Source organism: Eulemur rufifrons, chromosome 2 (assembly GCF_041146395.1).
Source record: "Eulemur rufifrons isolate Redbay chromosome 2, OSU_ERuf_1, whole genome shotgun sequence".
Taxonomy (NCBI): Eukaryota; Metazoa; Chordata; class Mammalia; order Primates; family Lemuridae; genus Eulemur; species Eulemur rufifrons.
This window is the reverse complement of record NC_090984.1, coordinates 100042368-100061859: the sequence shown is the minus strand read 5'-3', so window position 1 is coordinate 100061859 and position 19492 is coordinate 100042368. Positions and strand designations below refer to the sequence as shown.

The 19492-nt window shown below is 54.5% G+C and overlaps 1 protein-coding gene and 1 pseudogene across 3 annotated transcripts in view; one reads left to right on the top strand and one right to left on the bottom strand.

Annotated features, from left to right (window-relative positions):
- PAPLN (papilin, proteoglycan like sulfated glycoprotein) overlaps positions 1-9583 on the bottom strand; it is a 33541-nt gene extending 23958 nt beyond the window's left edge. For 2 of the 3 annotated variants that reach the window (XM_069465098.1, XM_069465099.1), the window contains exons 1-7: positions 9515-9583; positions 4943-5058; positions 4102-4162; positions 3767-3869; positions 1430-1560; positions 535-658; positions 40-120 (exon numbers count right to left, since the gene is read on the bottom strand). In XM_069465098.1, the coding sequence (XP_069321199.1) occupies positions 40-120; positions 535-658; positions 1430-1560; positions 3767-3869; positions 4102-4162; positions 4943-5058; positions 9515-9568 (670 nt within the window). In that variant the 5' untranslated portion in view covers positions 9569-9583. The remainder of the gene's footprint in view (positions 1-39; positions 121-534; positions 659-1429; positions 1561-3766; positions 3870-4101; positions 4163-4942; positions 5059-9514) is intronic. The other variant, XM_069465097.1, reaches the window with a different exon arrangement.
- Positions 9584-13246: 3663 nt separating this feature from the next.
- On the top strand, positions 13247-18128 carry LOC138398602 (protein FAM133B-like; annotated as a pseudogene).
- The last annotated feature ends 1364 nt before the right edge of the window (positions 18129-19492 follow it).

Genomic DNA, 19492 nt, shown 5'->3' with positions numbered 1-19492 from the left:
CAGCCCCAAACCCACCGGGACCTGCCCCGTGGCTCTCACCCAGGAAATTCCTGCTGGCAGCAGCCTCCTCGATGCGGATGCTGGTGGCCCCCATGGGAACAATGAGGATCTGGTTGTAGCCTGACGGGGCAGAGACACGGGTGTGGGGGGTGCCGGGCTACCCCTGTGGGCGCCAGTGCTGGCAGCACAGCTTGGGGCCAGGCAGGGCCCGGGCTTGGGGAACAGTGTTCCTGGCAGAGGGAGCAGCTTTATGAAGGAAGGCCAGAGGGGTGGGAAGCCTCAGGCACGCAGAGCAGACTGCGGCGGGGAAGGGACAGGAGGGGCATCAGGTGGTGGCAGAGGTTAGACTGGACGAGTGGGCAAGGGTCCTAACTGAAGAGTGTGGCCTCCACCCTGAGGCCACAGGGGGCTTTCAGACAGGACCTGAGCCAACCACGAGGCCACCTGACCTAGAGCCTCGGCCAGAGGGGGAGACAGGCAAGGAAGGGGCAGGCAACAGACCCTCGTGTGAGCTGTCCTCACGGGGACCCCCACCTCTGCTGAGGTCGTTGGCATCAAAGGTGCCTGTGATGGGGAAGCAGGTCATGCTGTCACCCCCACACTGCAGACACTTGTCCTCCTGCTTGGACGAGTCTAGCTGGTGGTCACAGCCGACAACCTACCGGGAGTCACGGGAGAAGACGTCACAGACACACCAGGATCCAGGCCCCAGTCGGCCTGTCCTAACCCCAGCGCCCGCTCAGTCCAGGCAGGACGGGTGATCGGGCGTCACGCAGTTGCAAGCTGGGGGTGGCTGTGTAAACCTTGGATCTGGGCCTGTGCCTGACAATCCGCTGGGCTCCTGTCCCCCCTTCTCTGGTAACTATGCCCTGTTTCCCTCTGGGGGCCACCTCTCTCCCATAGAACGTGGATGGAGCTCCCCGAATGTGGGTTCGGGCAAGCTCAGGGTGAGCCCCAAGCCAAGTCAAGTCAGAGGCAACCCCAGGTTGCTGGAATTCCCAGGAACAGGCCCTGGGAGTCATCAGGCTGTCACAGCAGAAGCCGGGACCCACCCTCACACCTCACAGGAAGAGCCTACACCTGACCCTGACTCGGACACAGAAGAGAGGTTCTCCAGCATCGTCATTCAGTATCTACAGCCATCCCTCAACATTTGCTTTTTCCGGAGTCAGTTTTAGCTGGGTTTCTGTAACACGCCACCCAGAGGGCTTGTCTTGCTGTAGGGCCAACGTTCTCAAAGGACAAAGGTAAGGGCATCACAGGGCAGCTGTGATGGCTACAAGGCACCCGAGGAGCTAGGCTTGGTGTCCTGGTACTTGAGAAGACATCGAACTCATGACAGCCACCTGGCCCTGCTGGTGCTGGGCAGGGAGACACCTGCACTAAGTCCCCAGCCAGCAGGAGGGGGGCGGTGCTGGACACAACTCACCCGGCACCTGCCATCCACACAGACGTCCCGCCTGCCGGGCTCACAGGGCGTCCCGTCGACCACGGCCTCCCTGTGCGTGTAGTAGAAGTTCTCCCCTTTGGGAATGCAGTTCAGCTCACACTTGTTTGGGGCTGGGGTGGACAAGAGGGGAAGGCTGCTATCTCAAGGGTCCACAACGCCCCTCCCCAGGGCCCAAAGCCTGTCCTGGCACCAGGGAAGCGGCCCGAGGGGCACAGATCCCTGCCCTCGTCCCGGGGAGAAAGGACGTTCCCCTGAACCTGCTGGATCTCTAGGGTCAAGTAAAAGAAAATCCCAGAATAAGAAAAAGTGGGCCAGGCACGGTGGGGGCTCACGCCTATAATCCTAGCACTCTGGGAGGCCAAGGCGGGAGGATCGCTCAAGGTCAGGAGTTCGAGACCAGCCTGAGCAAGAGCGAGATCCCCGTCTCTACTAAAAAAAATAGAAAGAAATTATCTGGAGAACAAAAATATATAGAAAAAATTAGCCAGGCATGGTGGCACATGCCTGTAGTTCCAGCTACTCAGGAGGCTGAGGCAGGAGGATCGCTTAAGTCCAGGAGTCTGAGGTTGCTGTGAGCTAGGCTGACGCCACAGCACTCTAGCCAGGGCGAAAGAGTGAGACCCTGTCTCAAAAAAAAAAAAAAAAAAAAAAAGAAAAGAAAGAAAAGAAAGAAAGAAAAAAGAAAAAGTGATACACTTAACACAGGTCTACCTCAGCATTACTTGTAATGGCTCAGTGTTAACAACGGGCTGCTCTTTAAATTATCAACAGAATACTCCGCATGTGGACTACACAGTTAAAAATGACCATGATGGGCCGGGCGCGGTGGCTCATGCCTGTAATCCTAGCACTCTGGGAGGCAGAAGCGGGAGTAGGAGCTCAGGAGTTCAAGACCAGCCTGAGCAAGAGCGAGACCCCATCTCTACTAAAAATAGAAAGAAATTATATGGACAACTAAAAATATATATAGAAAAAATTAGCCGGGCATGGTGGTACGTGCCTGTAGTCCCAGCTACTCGGGAGGCTGAGACAGGAGGATCCCTTGAGCTCAGGAGTCTGAGGTTGCTGTGAGCTAGGCTGACGCCACGGCACTCACTCTAGCCTGGGCAACAGAGTGAGACTCTGTCTCAAAAAAAAAAAAAAAAATAAATGACCATGATGATGTGGGAAGATGCTTATAACCCAGAATGCAAAATGGTGATATGTAATAATCAGAAATATGTACACATATACAGAGAAATTAATGTGAAAAGGTCTAGAATGCAATGCTAACGGTGATCCTGTGAAAGGGGGAGGGCAAGTGTAACTTTTTAAATTTTTATCTATATATATACTCCTTGTAACAGCCCAAAAGTGCAAATAGCATCATAATCATCTTCATAACAAGGAAGGCAACTTCTACCACTCTTTTTAGACCTGTCTCTGTGTTCCAATTTTTCTAGAATATGGATTATACTTAAATTTTTTCTTTTTTTTTTTTTTTCCCTGAGACAGGCTCTTACTCTGTTGCCCTGGGTAGTGTGCAGTGGCATCTTCATAACTCACTGCAACCTCCAACTCCTGGGCTCAAGTGATCCTCCTGTCTCAGCCTCCCAAGTAGCTGGGACTACAGGCAGGCAACACCATGCCTGGCTAATTTTTTTCTATTTTTGGTAGAGATGGGGTCTCACTCTTGCTCAGGCTGGTCTCCAAATTCTGAGCTCAAGTTATCTTCCCAGAGTGCTAGCATTACAGGCGTGAGCCACTCACCCAGCCCTTAAATGATTTTTGACACAGATCTATCACAGGATCCAGAGGAGGCCTGGAAACCAGAGCGCCCCAGAGTTTCCAGGGGGCATTTGCAGCGAGCAGTGAACACTAATAGGAAGGATTATCCTGACCTAAGGTACCTTCTGACTCATCTAAGATGTTTTGGTGCCATGCGTGTTGGTGGTGTCCTGGACTGTGTTTCTCTGTAAGTTAATGACCTGCGCCGCCTCAGAGTTCCTCAGGCCGCCAACCCTGGGGAAATGAGGTCTTGCTCTATCAAGCCCCAGTTTGCCCAAGGGGGCACCAAACCACCGCGGCCCCACACGGGGGATGCTTCAGCCTGCAGCTGAGCAACAGCGGGCTTGCCATTGCATGGACACGCCATGGCTCTGTCTGAAAATACCCGCACAGGGAAGACAGGACGGCAAGACCTCAAAACGATCGCCAGTGTTGGGCTGCGGCGGGCACGTGCCGGGGTGGTTTTGTAAGACTTGGCGCAGCGTCTGTCATACAGCGCGTCCCCTCCCCACGGCGCGCGTCCCCACGGCGCGCGTCCCCACGGCTTACCGCCGTAGTACGGCAGCCACCGGTAACGCCGGCCCTGGAAGTCCGCACCGTCGAACTCCGCGCACTGCTCGGCCCGGAAGTCCCGCGCGCCGTCGGGGCAGCCCTGCGGGGCGGAGGGAGGGGTCGCCAGGCGCAGGCGCCCCAGCGAGGCCCGAGTCCCCGTGCCCCGCACCGCGTCCGAGCCCCAGGAGGCGGGGTCGGGGTGCGCCTCCACCCGAGCCCGGGGCTCCCGTGCAACCCCGTCGGCAGGGCTCCCACTCCCGGGCCGGCTACACCAGCGGGTCGGGACGCCAACGGGAAGGGGGCTGCGGGAGCGGGTCCCCCAGGGGCTTTACCTCGGTGCGGCAAGAGCGGTGGCTCCGGGCGGGGCCCACGCAGCTGGAGCCTCCGTCTCTCCTGCGGGACCAGAGCACCGGAGGACCCGGCCGGTGACTCAACACCTCCACCGGCTCCTGGCGCTCTCCTGCAGCCCCCCAGCTTCCGTGGGGCTCCCCGCTGGGCCAGAGGGGCAGCAGGGCGAGGAGGGGGTGCCCTTCCACGTAGCCCCCGTGAGGCAGGTGTAACTAGCCCCATGATTGTGCTTGGGAGAAGCAAGACTGAGAAGCCTCACGGTCCTGCGGTTTGTCTGACTCCGGCCCGTGGCCTTTCAGCAAATTTCCAAAGAATACCCAAATTCTACGATTTAAGGCATAAATAAGTATAAAGCATTTAGAATAACACCCGGCCTCTCCTCACACACGGGGTCCTCAGGAACAAGCAGCTGCCAAGCCCACCGACGGGAAGGCCGCTCCGCCCCTGCTTTCATACCCCACCCCTGCGCAGCCTCGTAAGTGCGCAGTAAATCACTTGAAATGGGGAACATCTGTGCTTGACAAACAGGCTGAGGGCAGAGAAGCCACAGGAGTTAGGAATTGCCAGCTGAAGATTAGTCATTAATTCCAAGACAATTACTGCACCTGCCCTATGCCAGGCGCTGCACCGGGAGCTAGAGGCTCAGGGACACACGAAGGGGACGTGCTCCCGTCCACAGTGTAAGCACGTGGGGAATGATTTGATTTCCTGCACTCCGCCGATGCTGCTTGCAGAGCGAATCTGTTGCTCGGTGGTTCTGCCCGTGTGACCTGGCCCACGACCCAGCAGCCAGCCTCCCTTGCGCCTGCCCTCACGCCTCCCTACCTCTGGGAGTAGCAGGGGCGCTCCCGGAAGCTGATGCCCCCTCCGCAAGTCCGGCTGCAGGGGCTCCACTGGCCCCAGGGGCCCCAGGTGTCACTCTGCTGCCTCACCTGGGGAGCCTGCAGAAGAAGACATGCTCGGAGCATGGGCCCGGGTGCCCCCCGAGGGCGCCCTGCCTAAAAACTCTCCTCCCGTTCGAGGAGCCTGAGATTCTCCCTCTGGAGCCAGCCCTTCAGGATTCAGGAACACTGCCAGGCACCCCAAAACGTCTTCATTTACAAATGTAGCTGGCTTTATAATAAGGAGCTGAGAGCCAGGCCTGCGGGGTGAGAGGGGTGAGACAGCTGGGAAAAGTCTGGAGTTCCAGGGGCCACCTGAGGGAGGGCCCGAGCATTTGGGGGTTAACAGTGATGGGAGGGGGCTAAAGGAAAATAGGAAAGGGAAGCAACAGGTCTTTTCCTGCCCATCTGCGGCAGAGACTCCCAGGAGTACCCCAACATTCATCCCCCTTCTCCTGTTGCGAGAGGACCCTTGAAAACTTGACTCTTAGCTGGGTACCTTGCTGCCCAAAATAAAAAATACATTTCCCAGACTTCCTGCAGCCAACTGTGGCTACATCACTAAGTTCCCATCAGTGGGATGTAAAAGTGTTGGACAACAACCTCTCACAGTCTCCTCAATAGATAGCTTGCATGTACATTTGTGGTTTTCTTCTTCCTCCTGTATTCCCTCCTGCTGCCTGGAAAGCAGATGTGATGGCTGGAGTTGGAGCAGCCTTATAGACTGCGAGGTAATTTGGAAATATACACTTTAAACAGTGAAGCAAACAGAGCCCCTAGAACTCGGAGGACTTTGTGAAACACAACAGAACAAAAGATCCCAGGAGAGGGATCAAGTCTGTCTTGTTCGAAGGACTGTTATTTGGGACTCCGCAAAAGAAATTTAATCCTAACGCATACAGTTTCCCACCAGAAAGATACGACACCTTGTGGCTGGCATCCTAAGTCCACATGCTACATGCACATTCTCTCATTTAATCCTCAGAACAACCCAATAGACCCCACTGCATGAATTAGAAAAGTGAGGCAGGCCGGGCACGGTGGCTCACGCCTGTAATCCTAGCACTCTGGGAGGCCGAGGCGGGTGGATCCTTTGAGCTCAGGAGTTGGAGACCAGCCTGAACAAAAGCAAGACCCCATCTCTACTAAAAATAGAAAGAAATTAGCTGGACAAATAAAAATAAATAGAAAAAAAAAAACATTAGCCGGGCATGGTAGCACATGCCTGTAGTCCCAGCTACTCGGGAGGCTAAGGCAGGAGGATTGCTTTAGCCCAGGAGTTTGAGGTTGCTGTGAGCTAGGCTGATGCCATGGCACTCTAGCCTGGGCAACAGAGTAAGACTCTGTCTCAAAAAAAAAAAAGAAAGAAAGAAAGAAAGAAAGAAGAGAAAAGAAAATCGAGGCAGAGAGAGAGGAAACCACAGAGGAACAAGTGGACACAATGGCAAGCCAGCCTCACTCCAAGCCTCTGCTCCCACCTACCTCTTTGGGGGAATCCAATGACACACTAAGGAACTAAGATGAGTCCTAAGGAACTAGACAGGTATTAGACTTGATATCACAATTTTGCCAGGAGGCAGGCAGTGTACTGCAAACATGGCCCATTTGCTGGAGGGGAACTCTGTTGTACGGTGTCAGAACATAAGAATCTCTAGGGAAAAAATCACTCCTATTTTTTAGAGAAAGAGCTCAGTGGTAACATGGAAAAGCAAGCTCTTCCTCCCACTGTGAGCCTCGAGCAATGTCACTGGATCTCAGTGAGGAAGGAGGTTCATCTAACACCCCTGACACCAAACATCTAGTTATCCTTGTTTTATAACAGAAGCCAGAACCCTGAAGCAGAACAAACCGCACTAAGCTTGCTGAACTGCACACAAAATCAAGAAGGAAGGGCCAGGCAGACCAAAGGTCTTAGCTTTCACTTTATAAAATCATCTCCTCCTTCAGTTCTAACTGGGACAAAATCTCCAAGCTTTTGAAACCAGTGAACCAAATTATCAGAGTGTTCTCTCAATAAAATTTTAAACTGAAATGGACTTGGATCAAGTTTTTATTTTCAAAGGGAAGATACGCACAAAGCCTCATCCCCACACTATAGGAATTCACGAAGCAGCCCTCGAGGTCTGCTGCCTTCTCACCTGTGGCCTGGCCTGGTTATTAATCCCTCTCTGCCCAAGGCCTGCTCAGATGTCTGTCTTGGCTCTGAACTGCACCCTGAGCCTCCCTCCCCAAACCCACCCTTACCCAGAGCTGGGCTGGACCAAGGTGTGGCCAAGGCAACAAGGAGTGCCTCTGCCACAGAGCCACCTTGTGGCTGGCAGGCTGGGGTTGGGGAAGACTGGACTGAACACAGGGTCCCTGAAGGCTGAGCCCAGGACACGTCCCTCTCGAACATCCTCTTGCTTCCTGCACCCAACACCTGTGAGGCAGGCGCCCAGCAGCCCAGGGCACCAGCACGGGTGCCTAAGGAGCCCAGGTCTGTCCACTCACCGCACGCTGTCTCTCCAGAAGGCACGTTCTGCTTCTCTGTAATTACCCAAACCATGAAGTGCCCGACGGTGTGAAGCAGAATGAGCTGGTGCAGCCCAGCCCCACCCTGGGCCTGCCCCCACCTGTCCCTGCTGCCGTCAGCACCCCACCCACTCCTACCTGAGCCACCCAGGGGCCCCCTTGCCTGCCGCAGTTTCCAGGGGCATGGGGGTGTGAGACAGCGAGCACGCGAGCAGGAGCAGAGGCTGGGGCACGGGCACCTGCAGTCCACCACCTTTAGTCATTGACTCGTTCTGTTCACACCGACCCCTGGCAGCGCTAGCGGGATCCTGAAAAGGTGCTCAGGACCCGGCGGTGGACCCTGCCCCAGCTAGAACCTGAAAGGGAGGCAGCTGAGCTGTGAGCAGGGCCACAGCCCCTCCACCAGACAGGTCGAGGGTAGGGGAGACGAGTACCCGGCCCAGGCCTAGCCCAGACCCTCCTGAGACGCCCACACTGCGAGTAGGAGGTGGCCGGCGAAGGCTGCTCAGGTGTTTCTAAGGGAGAAAGGGCCTAATAGGATCCAGGGTGCTTCATAAACCTTGATTGGTTTCATCTGCACGACAGCCTGGGGGTGAGCATTATTACCCCCAAATTAGAGGTGTCTACAGCTTGGTGATTTGCCCAGGGTCATGCAAGCTGTTACAGGGTGGCTCTGGGATTTCATCCTAGGGCCCTGACACTGTCCCAGTGGCCCCTGCCCCTGGGCTTTGGCCTTCCTGCAGCTGGGGTACCAGCACACTGAAGAACCTCAGAGTGTGGCACTTAAGAGCAAGGTCCATGGGGTCGCAGAGGTGACTGTGGGGAGCTGGCAGGTGGTGGAGAGGACTTGAGGAAGCTTGGCTCTGACCCACCCAACGCTCTGCAGCCCGTGTTGGACCCTCGGGACTCTTGGAGGCGGCCCAGCGCCCACCTTCACCCCTGCCTGCCCCACACCGGCCCCTGCTCAACCCTAACCCACGAGCCCACAGAGGCAGCAGTTTGGGTCCTTTCTCAGGGACCCTTCCTCTCTCACTTCCTGTCTGCCTCATAGAGGAGTGGACAGGGCTGTGGGTTTCTCCTTAGGGACAGCTCTCCAGGGGCAGGACAGGGCCTGGCTGCCTCTGTGCCCTTTATTCTGCCAGACACCTAGCCGGGCAGCACCCAGCTCTCAGACCCTCCCCCCCCCCCCCGAAAGCGTGTCCTGCGATCAAGATTTCCTGTGTATCCTCAGAACCCAGCTACCTGCCCCAGGGAGCCCTGTCCTTTGGGGCCCCTGTTAATGAAACAGCTACTCTGATCACCAGTTGGCTTCTTTTATCCCCTCTCAAAATGTGCAGTCTGATATGATGGCCACTAGCCACGTGTGGCTATTTAAATTTAAATTAATTAAAGGCAAATAAAATTAAAACTCAGTTTCTCAGTTGCACGAGCCACATTGCAAGTGCTCAATAGCCACATGGACCTAGTGGCTACCTATTGGACAGCAGAGACACAGAACTTGTCCATCATCTCAGAAGGTTCTACTGGGCAGTCCTGTTCTAGCGCTAACTCCAAGGGGACACGAAATGACAGGGACCCCACGCCTCTGAAGCTGTAATTGGTTCCAGGTGACAGGTGTCTGGTGGGATGGGCCACCCAGCCCTGCACCTTGGTTGGTCCCAGCATTGCTCCCCCCCCCACCTGTCCTTCCACCTTGGAAGACCACCTGGGGGACCAGCATTAACTGCACCTCCATGAAGTGCACCTACCACCTTCTGAAGGGGGAGGGTGGTGAGACGGTGCCATCCCTGAAACCTGCACCTGGCCCGCTGGCTTCATGGCCCCAGCCCTTTCTGAAGGAGCTCAGGCAGGCCTGCTCACTCCTCGCTTCCCATCTTCCCCGGCATTGCCCCTCTCCTGGGATGCTGCCGCAGGCGGTGGGCTCCAACCAGCCGGGGACCCACACGTCCTCGTCCCTGCCTCCCCGAAGGGTCCTCCCGGGGGGCGGGGCGGGGCCCGCACTCACCGCGGACGCGGGCGCCGGGACCAGCAGCAGCGGCAGAAGCAGGAACAGCCGCATCTCCGCCTGCGGGACAGGCAGCGGGTTACAGCCGCAGGGAGGCGCCAGGCCAGGGGCGGGGGCGGGGGCAGGGGCAGGGGCAGGGCAGGGCAGGGCACCACCCGGAGCTGCTGCAGCCCGGGGCTCCGACAGCTGTCCCGAGTGCGGGCGCGGGTGTGTGGGCAAGGTGACCCACAGGTGACCAGGAGACCCACGCTGGGACCGTAGCGAGCGCGGTGTGTAGTGGAGAACCAGGCGCCCACACCTGCCGTGCAGCTCATACGGGAGAGCCAGACAGGGCCCGTGGACACCTGGCAGAAGTTCAGGAACAACTTGTTTCAGAGTTCTGGAGGAAAACAGAGAGAGCAATTAAAAATACTTCTATGTCCTTGAAAAACTGGGAGTTCAGAATATAAATTAGACTCACTGTTTTAATTGAGCAAGAGATTTCTTTATAAAAAGCCATTACATCAGTTGTTTAAAAACTCATAATACAGATTTTTCCTTAAAAAGATGAAAGTCTCTGAAGACACTTTTAAAACTCAAATATTTTTAAAATGTTAATTACATATATATACATATATATATATTTTTTGAGACGGATTCTCGCTCTGTCACCCGGGCTAGAGTGTAGTGGATCTAGCATCACAGCTCACAACTCCTGGGTTCAAGCGATCCTCCTGCCTCAGCCTCCCGACTAGCTGGGACTACAGGCCACCATGTCCACTAATTTTTTTTTTTTTTTTAAGAGACAGGGTCTCTCGGTGTTGCTCAGGCTGGTCTCAATCTCCTGGCCTCAAGTGATCCTCCCACCTCGGCCTCCCAAAGTGCTGGCATGAACCACCGCGCCGACCTGTTATCCTATTTTAAGCCCAAACCAGCATTTTTCTGCACAGGGCAGCTCCATAAGCAGGGTGTGTGCAGTGTGTGGGTGGAGTTTGGCCTGTGCATGCACACAATGACACAATGTGTGCTACACAATGTGCACAGCAGGCCTGAGTGCAGTCTGTTGTGTGTGTGTGTGTGTGTGTGTGTGTGTTGCGCGCAGGGTGGTGTACGCATGTCTCATCTGCACACCCTGTGCAGTATGTGTGCATGTGTGTACATGTCACTGTGTCGGAGTGATGACATAGGCATTGTGCGCCGTTCAGCACAAAACATTAAACAAGTACTGTCTTGTATGTTTCAATTTTAAAATCTGTAATTCTACCAACGTTCTCTCTAATTTTTTTAAGGTATAAAATGACTTCAGTTTACAAGGATAAGACAGCATGCAGAAGCCAAGTTCAGCACAATGTAACCTGGCTCATTGAATGACGTACATACTAGATAATTTGGCACAGTGATTCATTATTTTCATGATTCCTGGTGTAACGAGGGTGAGGGAGGGGGGCTGCTGCCAGGCACTGCCTCTGCTCTGTCGGGGGCAGCCCCGGGAACTGCACGGTGCGAGGGGAAGGGGGTTGGCAGGGGACACCCTAGGGCTAATGAGGGGCAGGGAGGCTGAAGGAGGACAGGAGGAAAGAATTTTACTTAGGCTTGCCCCTGGTACACCACAGCTACAATCTGGATTAGAGCCCATATCTGCAATTTCAAAGTCCCCAGCGCCTGAAAAGTTCAGTTTTTTTCAATTCATTTGGTGGCAAATGACCCGCCTGACTACAGGCCAGCCCTGGGTGTGACCACTGGACTACTCCGCAGGCCTTACGGCCTCGACCGCCCCCTGCCTCCCAAGGGCAGGGACCGGGTGGCCGCGGCACGCAGGGTGGGCCCCCAAGACGCCGTGTTCCCAAGGACCGAGTCTGCGGGCAGAAGGTGGCTGGTGGGGACGCGACGTCTGGGGCCCGCAGCCAGGACCCGGGGCGGGGAAGGGGAGGAAAGGAGGATGCCGACCGAGCCCATCTGCGCCTCCCCTCACTGTCCCCAACAGACTCCGGGGCCGCCGAGGCCGGCACGACGCCCTTCCCCGTGCGCCCCCCACGCAAGGCTCTCCCCTGCGTCTGCCCCGCGTCCCCAGCCCGGGAACGCGCCTGGCGCGCCCCTCGAGGGCGCAGAGGCGCTGTCCCGCACTGGGGGCCCGGGGGTGGCAGGGCAGGTGCTGGCCGCGGCGGGGTCTTCTGGACTCGGGCGAGCCAGACCACGGCCCCAGCCGCACCTCGGCGACGCGCGGGGAACGGCGTCCGACGGAGGGAGGCTCCGGGGCCGCTCCGCACCAGCCCCCGCGGCTCTCGGCGTTTCCTTCCCGCCGGCGACCTCCCACCCCGGCCCGGCCCGCAGCGGTGACTGGGCCCTGCGCCACCTAGGCGGAGGAAGTTGGAGGCGGGGTCTCTTCCCGGCCCCCCACTTTCTCTGACGCGGGACTCCGCAGCTGCCGCCGGCCAAGCGGAGCAAATTCCTGCAGAAGCCCTGGGGTGTGCTGTCCCTGCGGCCCGGCCGGCCAGTTCCCTGTGCCTCTGCCTTCCTACCTGTCTCCGTGAGCTCCGCGCGAGCGCGGGCAGGGCCGCTCCGTCGGTGCCCGCCCCTGCCCCTGCCCCAGCCCCAGCCCGGGAGGTCGGCGGGCCGTGAGGAACGCCCGCGGAGGTTGGACTTTCTCTCCTTGCCGCTGGCTGGCTTCCTCCCCGCCCCATCTCCCCCCACCCATCCCCAGTCCCCGTGGGAGGACAGTGCGCCCGCGGAGAGGCCCGGTGGTGACCAGCGATGCCCAGGGCCTCCCACCCCTTGGGTCTGTGCCAAGGCTTGGCTTATCCTCCACCCTGTGGTCACCTGTCTTTCCTATCTTGGGTCTGTGCCAGTCACCTCTCCAATGCCATTTCCTCTTGCCCACGCCTTCCAGTTCTGTGCCGTGTCCCCTCCACTGCACGCCAGCCCTGCATACAATACACCTCCGTGTCCGACCACTCACTCCTCTTTCACCCCTGGATTCTACACTTCAGCCACAACTGAGTTTCTCCACACACGTGCTGCTGTTTCCCACCTCCCAGGCAGATTTTCCACTGCCTAGAATGCCCTCGCCCAATCTCCTCCACCTCTTGAACTCCTACTCATCCCTCAATACCCTGGTCAAAAATCACCTTTTGAAGTCTTCCCCACACCACCCCGGGCAGGGGTGATGGGCTCCCTCAGTCTCTGGCCCTGTCTGTGGTGCATCACACAGCGCGAATCTCCTTGACTCAGCTGTGAGTTTTGGGGGGGTGGTGAGGGGGTGAGTGAGGCCTGCATCCCAATTGCCTGAGCCCAGGGCACTAGTTGGCGTCAAGGTAGGGGCTCAGTAAAGGTGATAAATTTAACTTCCTTTCCTAGGTTTTCTTCTTTTTTTCAACCAAGGCACTCCTTGTCTGCCATCTTTTTTGTGAAACTGGAATTCACCCATCTTTAGGAAAATGGCACTGGCCCTGTACACGTGGGAGGTGGAGAAGTCACAAAGGCTGGTCCCCTCCCCCACCCTCTTCTGTCTTCAGCCCTGTGCCTGGTCCCATTTCGCCGGAGAAAAGCCAAGTGGGGAGCTCAGCCCTCTAAAGACCACCACCTCCAGCTCATCTTCTGGATCCGCAACTGATGCTCAGACAAAATGTTGATTAAGACACAGCCAGGGGCGGAGTGGGGAGGTGGCGGAGGGACCTGTGGCCGGCCTGCTGCTGCCGTCTCGTCTCCTCTCTCCAGCCTGGTCTCCCTCAGCGTCTGTTTGCTCAGTCGGGCACCATGGGGAAGCGGGACAGTCCGGTGGCTGATATGAACCAATAGCAATGGCCAGATCAAGGGGTCCAGTCCAGTATTTAGAGCCAACGATCCATGGTTATCAGAGTTGACCAAGGCCTCCCTGGAAGGAAGTGAAAGAGCCACTAGAAAAGAAAAAGTTTCCCAGGCTTGGCTGAATTTGAAGAAAAAAATGAATGAGCACTGGAAGAAAGAACTAGAAAAACACAGGGAGAAATCGTTAAGCGGAAGTATGAGCGCATCCAAAAAACAGAAAGGAAAAAGAGCAGCAGAAGCCTCAAGGTGCTCACCGTCTTCAAGCTCTGGGTCTTCCAGCAGTTCCTCAGATTCCGAAGATGAGGACAAGAAACAAGGAAAACAGAGAAAGAAGAACCGTTCCCATAAATCTGAAAGCTCCGGGTTGGACACTGAATCAGACAGTAAGGATAGTTTAAAAACGAAAAAGAAGTCAAAGGACGCAACTGAGAAAGAAAAGGACGTTAAAGGACTCAGCAAAAAAACAGAAAGATGTATCCTGAAGCTAAACCTTTATCATCTGAGTCCTTATTGGAATCAGATTATATGGAGGGGGCACTTCCCTTTGAGGTGTGGATATTGTATCTCCCTTTTACAGATGATGAAAGCCAGAAAGGAGCAAGAAAGAAGAAAAGCAGTGAAGAACGAGAAAAAGCAACAGAAAAAACAAGAAAAAGAAACATAAGAAACACAGTAGGAAGAAGACAAAGAAGGCGCTCCTTCAAGTCCTGACTTGTAACATTAAGAAAAAATCAGGATTCCCTTATAAAAGAAAGTGCAATGTCTAGGGAAACTTCAACTGTGAAAATGACGTATTTACTAAAATGCATGAATTTTCTTGTTTTTAGAATTATTCCTGGACTATTCGGTAGCCTCTCAGATTCCGCTTTGTGAAATAATTCCATAATTACCACCTGCTGCTTGAACATCTATTTTTTCTCTTCCAGTGCTTGGTAACTCTGGGAGATGATACACTACAGTTGCACTAGTGCTTAAGATATTTGGGAATAAAGTTAATATTTTTGACTAGAAATGTCTAATGATAAATCAACAGAAATTGAATCTGGGTACATCTTTAAGATGTAATCAGAAATGACCAGATAACTCTAGTTAAAATTTTTGAAGTAGGGATTACATTGATATTTCAAAATTTTTACTCTATACATAAGTGTATTTTAATTTTTCCCATTTGTGTATTTTCTACTTACCTAGGGAAGGAGATTTTAGGGTAGGGGAGTGGTTCGCGCTATCTCCTTAGCTGGCAGAATAGGATGCCTTTGATCCTCACACATCCTATGTTTGTGGGCACAGGAGCCGTGTTTTGGGGGGAGGTCAGAGTTGGGTACCAGCAGTCTTGCCCTTTACTGGGCTAAGTGACATCCTGGGAGTCTGTCATATGCTGCTTTAAGTGAATTAGAGAAAGCCCAGAAGCTTCAATAATGCTCAATATTTTTTAGCATTAGAATGTGTTATGTCATTTGAATTCATTTTGATTATACTTGGCTTTGGAGAGGAATCATTTCAAATAGACACTGGTACTTTTTAAACTTGATCACTAAAGATTCTAAAATGTATATTTTATACTGTTAAGTTTTAACCAGTCAGGAAAATTTTATGTAACCAGTGATAATTACTTTATTTTTTTGTATGAATTTTGTTTAGGCTGCAAGGTTTAGCTTTTGTTAACTCATTACTTTACTGTTTTAAGTTCATTGCTATGTTTAAGGATGGACTTGCCAAGATTTTTAGCATGTAAAAAGCAGGGTTTTGATTTTTTTTTTTTAAGCAGCTTCATATTGAGGCTGAGACTTACCATAAACAAGTTGAGTGGCAGGCCTGGTGTGCTGTGTCTTGTTATACAAAGCTGTTGCCAAAAGCTTAGTAAATATAATGTTTTAAACATAAAAAAAAAACCAAAAAAAAAAAACCACAACCAGCTGGTCTGGGCAGTGGTGTTTACAACCAATTGATCACAACCAGTTACAGATTCCAAGATCTCCACTCCCACTGCTTCCCTTGACCAGCCAAAACAAAACAAAACCCCCCAAAAATCCCACAGCCACTTTAAATCAGGCCCATTTCTTAACTATCTATGAAAAGGGAGGAGCAGCAGTTGGGGCAGGGCCCCCGCGCCCCCCCCCCCCAGCTGTGTGAATTCTTAGGCACAGATAAAGCTTGGCAGAGCCAGGGGAGGAGAATTACCCAGAGCCTCTCTAGAAAAGCAACATCACTTCTTCCATTCAAAAAGCTCCACTCCCTGCCCCCACCAGCTGGGACTTTTCTGAGCTTGGTCAAAGGTCCCCTGTTAAGTGGGAGGAAAATGCTTCTCCCGCTGCAGGGCGGGGCAGTGGAGGCCCAGAGAAGTTCACTTTCCTGATCTGTTCCTGTTTTTCCTGTGATTGCTTCCTCGCAGACACCCAGACCCATGATTTCCTAAGTCTTACCCCAGCTGCAGAGAGGACCCAGAGGCTGGGGAGGCAGGACCCACACCCAGCGCTAAGGGGCAGCCATGGACCCTGCAGCCTGGCTCCACCAATGACTGGCTTGGGCAAGAACTTCTCCTCTCCAGGCCTCACGTTCCTCCGCCTACTTCACAGAGATGTGGGGAGTGCGGTGCCCAGCACATAACTGGTGCACAAAAATATGAGCGTTTAGAAAGAAGACTGGTGGGGAGAGGGAAGAGTAAGACCTTCCTTCCCACTGTAAAGCCCCCTCTGCACTGTCCTATGCCACGCACTGGCTGCACCAGAGACGCCCTCCCACTCAGGGGTCAGGGTGCCTGGGGTGGCAGACAGACCTGGGCCGAAACCCCGCTCTGCTTCTGTGTCAGCCTGGGCAAGCCTTGTCACCCCCTTAAGCCTCGACTTGCTCACTGGAGCCTCACACAGAGGGTGGTGGGCTGGCGAGTAACTGGCTTCCATAAAGCTCCTACTAGGTGCTGAATAAAAGTTTATTTCTTCTGCCCCATGCAGGCTCCCTCAGACTGGTATCCTCAATTCGCTATATTGTGACCTTGTTTCTGCAGAGGGCAGGTGCGGAAGAGGCTGAGAAATGAGTGGCCAGGTCTCTCTGTGTGGTTGGGTTGGGACGGAAGGCGGGAGACCCCAGGGCTCCCCTTCCCTGACGTCGGTCATGACAGAGCCTGCCTCCGCTCTGTCATGGTGCCAGCGTTTGCCCTGGCACTTTCCAACTACTGCAGTGATTGATATTTTGTCTCTTTCTCCCTCTGAACTTTGCAAGGGCAGAGATCTTTTTCATGGCTGTGCCCTGTACCAGAGGTCTGTGGTGGCCTGAAGGGTCGCCTCAGGACAGGCCTGTGAGAAGCTTCCAGCGCAGGACACCACATGTGGGAGGCTCCCCCGTCCCCTCCCTCCGTTATCTTCACGGCTCTTCCCCCGCAGATCTCTGGCACATCTAGTCCCGCCTTGGCGTCTGCTTCTCAGGGGACCTGAACTGACCCGTGGGGTTCTTGGCTGTGCGCCACAGCAAAGGACTTAGTCAACGTAAACATAGACGCTGCTTAGAGGAAGGACATCGGGACCTCAGGGAATTGACGGAAAAGCTGGAGAATCAGGCACGGAAGGGGGCTGGAACCCCTGCCAATGCCATAGGTGGTGGCCCGGGAACAGTTCTGGTTGGGCCCTACCCTGCTGGATGCTGGACTACCGCCACCACCGCTTTCACGCCACGCTGACCCATGCCACCCCTGGAAGAAACCCTGAGTGGTCCTTGTAGACTCAGCCCCCACAGGAGCACGCCTGCAGCCTGGCGGCCAGGGCCTGAGACACAGGGACTGGCGGTGTCCCCAGATGGGAAGTCCAGAAGCTGGGCTACCCCAAAACACACACGCCCTTCAGCGCCCCGCACACGGTGTTTGTTGAACTCTCCTTCAACTGAACTTAGAGGATGCTGTTCCCTTCTTCCTTCTTCTGTTGGAGGTTGTGGTTCATTCATTTATTCATTCCTTGAATGTTTAAGCACCTACTCTGTGCCAGGAGCTGAGGACAGACCTGTCCGGTGCTGGTGGAGGAGAAGCAGCCCTGCGGAGTGGGGCAGTTTCCGAGCCACCAAGGTGACGTCACTGGACGCAGGGCTGGGAAGGGGCACACAGTCAGCTTTTCCAGGCCTGGCGCCAGCACACCAGCTCGTCCCTACATTCTAGTGCTGTGTGTGTTAATTTAGACTAAAATGAATCTTACAATCAGAATATTCAAATATTCCTACTATCAAAGTCCCAGAACCTATGCTACAGCCCACCTGGAATCCAAAAGGAAGACAGAACACTCCATATTTGAGGATTTGTATATTTATTTCTCTCACTTCTCCCCACCCTCCAACACATCATCCACGGCCCTGGTTACTGTCATTCACGTGTTGGGGACGGAGGGGAGGTTGAGTGTTGAAACACCGGGTTCCGGGTTCCGTCTGCCCTCCACCCGACGCTGCGCTTTCAGACGCCGCAGTCCTCTTCTTCCCTCTCGTTGCCACGTCCAAGTCAGCTCTTTGAAACACCAAGCAAGACGCAGAGCGAGAATTCAGTGCTCAGTGTGTCTGACAAGTGGCTGTCATAAGATAAGCTACTTGGCCCTTTGCAGGGGAGTTTTGTCCTCAAAGCCCGGACAGAAATATAGCACTCCCTGCAGACAAGAGGGCCACCCAGAGAGAAAGAACAGGAATCCTGGCCTGTCCCTCAGTGACATCGGGCCCCATCTGCCCCAGCCGCCATTCAGACCCTGGGAAAGGGCACCAGGAGGGGGCTGAGGCAGGACAGAGCCCTGGGGAGGGAGAGCAGCGGGACGCAGGGAAGGAAGGGGCCGTGCAGACCACCTCTCCTGCCCTTCCCAGCCGGTAGCTCCAGCAGCAGAGATCTCGCCCCTCTCTGCACGTGGGAACACACTCTGCATCTCCAAGGACCTGAGCTCCCGGCTCCTCTGGAGACACTGGTTGCGATGTTAAGGGAGCTGGTTTCCCAAGTGGGAGAGGGGTTCGGGGCCCAGACACCCCTAAGGTCAGTGTGGGTGTGGAGCCAGCCTGGGAGCACAGGCCTGGGGGTGTCTCTGGACCTCACAGCTCAGGGCAGGCACTGTGGCCGCAGGAGCAGGCCCCATGTCCTGCAGCTGGGTTGGTGCCTCAGACGGTGGCAGAGCGCGGGCAAGTCCCTGTTCTCTTGTTGCGGACTCTGCACGCCAGGCTCCGTTGCTGCTGTCCCTGGGGGGCTGTCAGGGAGGGGGCCTGCATTGGTAGCCCCGGAGGCCAGCAGCCGAGGCTCTTGAGATCCTTTCCCCCTGGTCTCACCCTCACCACAGCCCCGGGGCACTTCTCTCCTCTGCTGCTTTGGTCTCTGGATGGTTCTTAGCCCAGACAGTGAGAGGCAGCTCATGCCTTGCGCCAAAGACCTGGAAACAAAACCTAGACGGTCAGAGGGCCAGCACCTCACAGTTCTAGAACAGACCTCCCAAACCTTGACTTCAACGACAGGGAAAGAACCTCGGGTTTTTGTGGTGCTTCCCAGCTTCAGTAACGCTGGGACTGTCATCTTGGCCCCATGTTTTAGAGTGTAATGTCGCTTAATGATGTGGAGTCGTAAAACTAGGTCTAAGTTCTTTACTTTTACAGCTTTTGTATCACTATGGTCTCATTATGTATATATATATGTATCTACATATATGTATCTATCTCCAGGTCCCAATCACTTATCACAGAAACTTTTGGGGCCAAGAGAATTGGTCTCAGAATTGAGAATTTTCAGATTTTAGAATTTACTAAATTGCATTTTTTTTTTTAAGAGACAGGGTCTTGCTCTCTTGCTCAGGCTGGAGTGCAGTGGCACGATCATAGCTCACTGCAGGCTCCAACTCCTGGGCTCAAGTAGATCCTCTTGCCTCAGCCTCCTGTAGCCAGAACTCCAGGCACACAGCACCAAGTCCAGCTAATTTTTCCTTATTTCTGTAGAGATGAGGTCGATGTTGCCCACTCCTGGGATCTTCCCGCCTCAGTCTCCCAAAGTGCTGGGATTACAGGCATAAGCCACCAAGCCTGGCCTAAACTGCACGTTATAGAATACACCCGGCAGGGTTGGGAGCCCTGTTTAACCGAACAAACAAACAAAATAACAGCAAACACACACACACACACACACACACACACGCACACACACACACAGAGCTCTGCAACAGAACGTACAAATGTTCACCTAAAGGGGACGAATCAAGACTC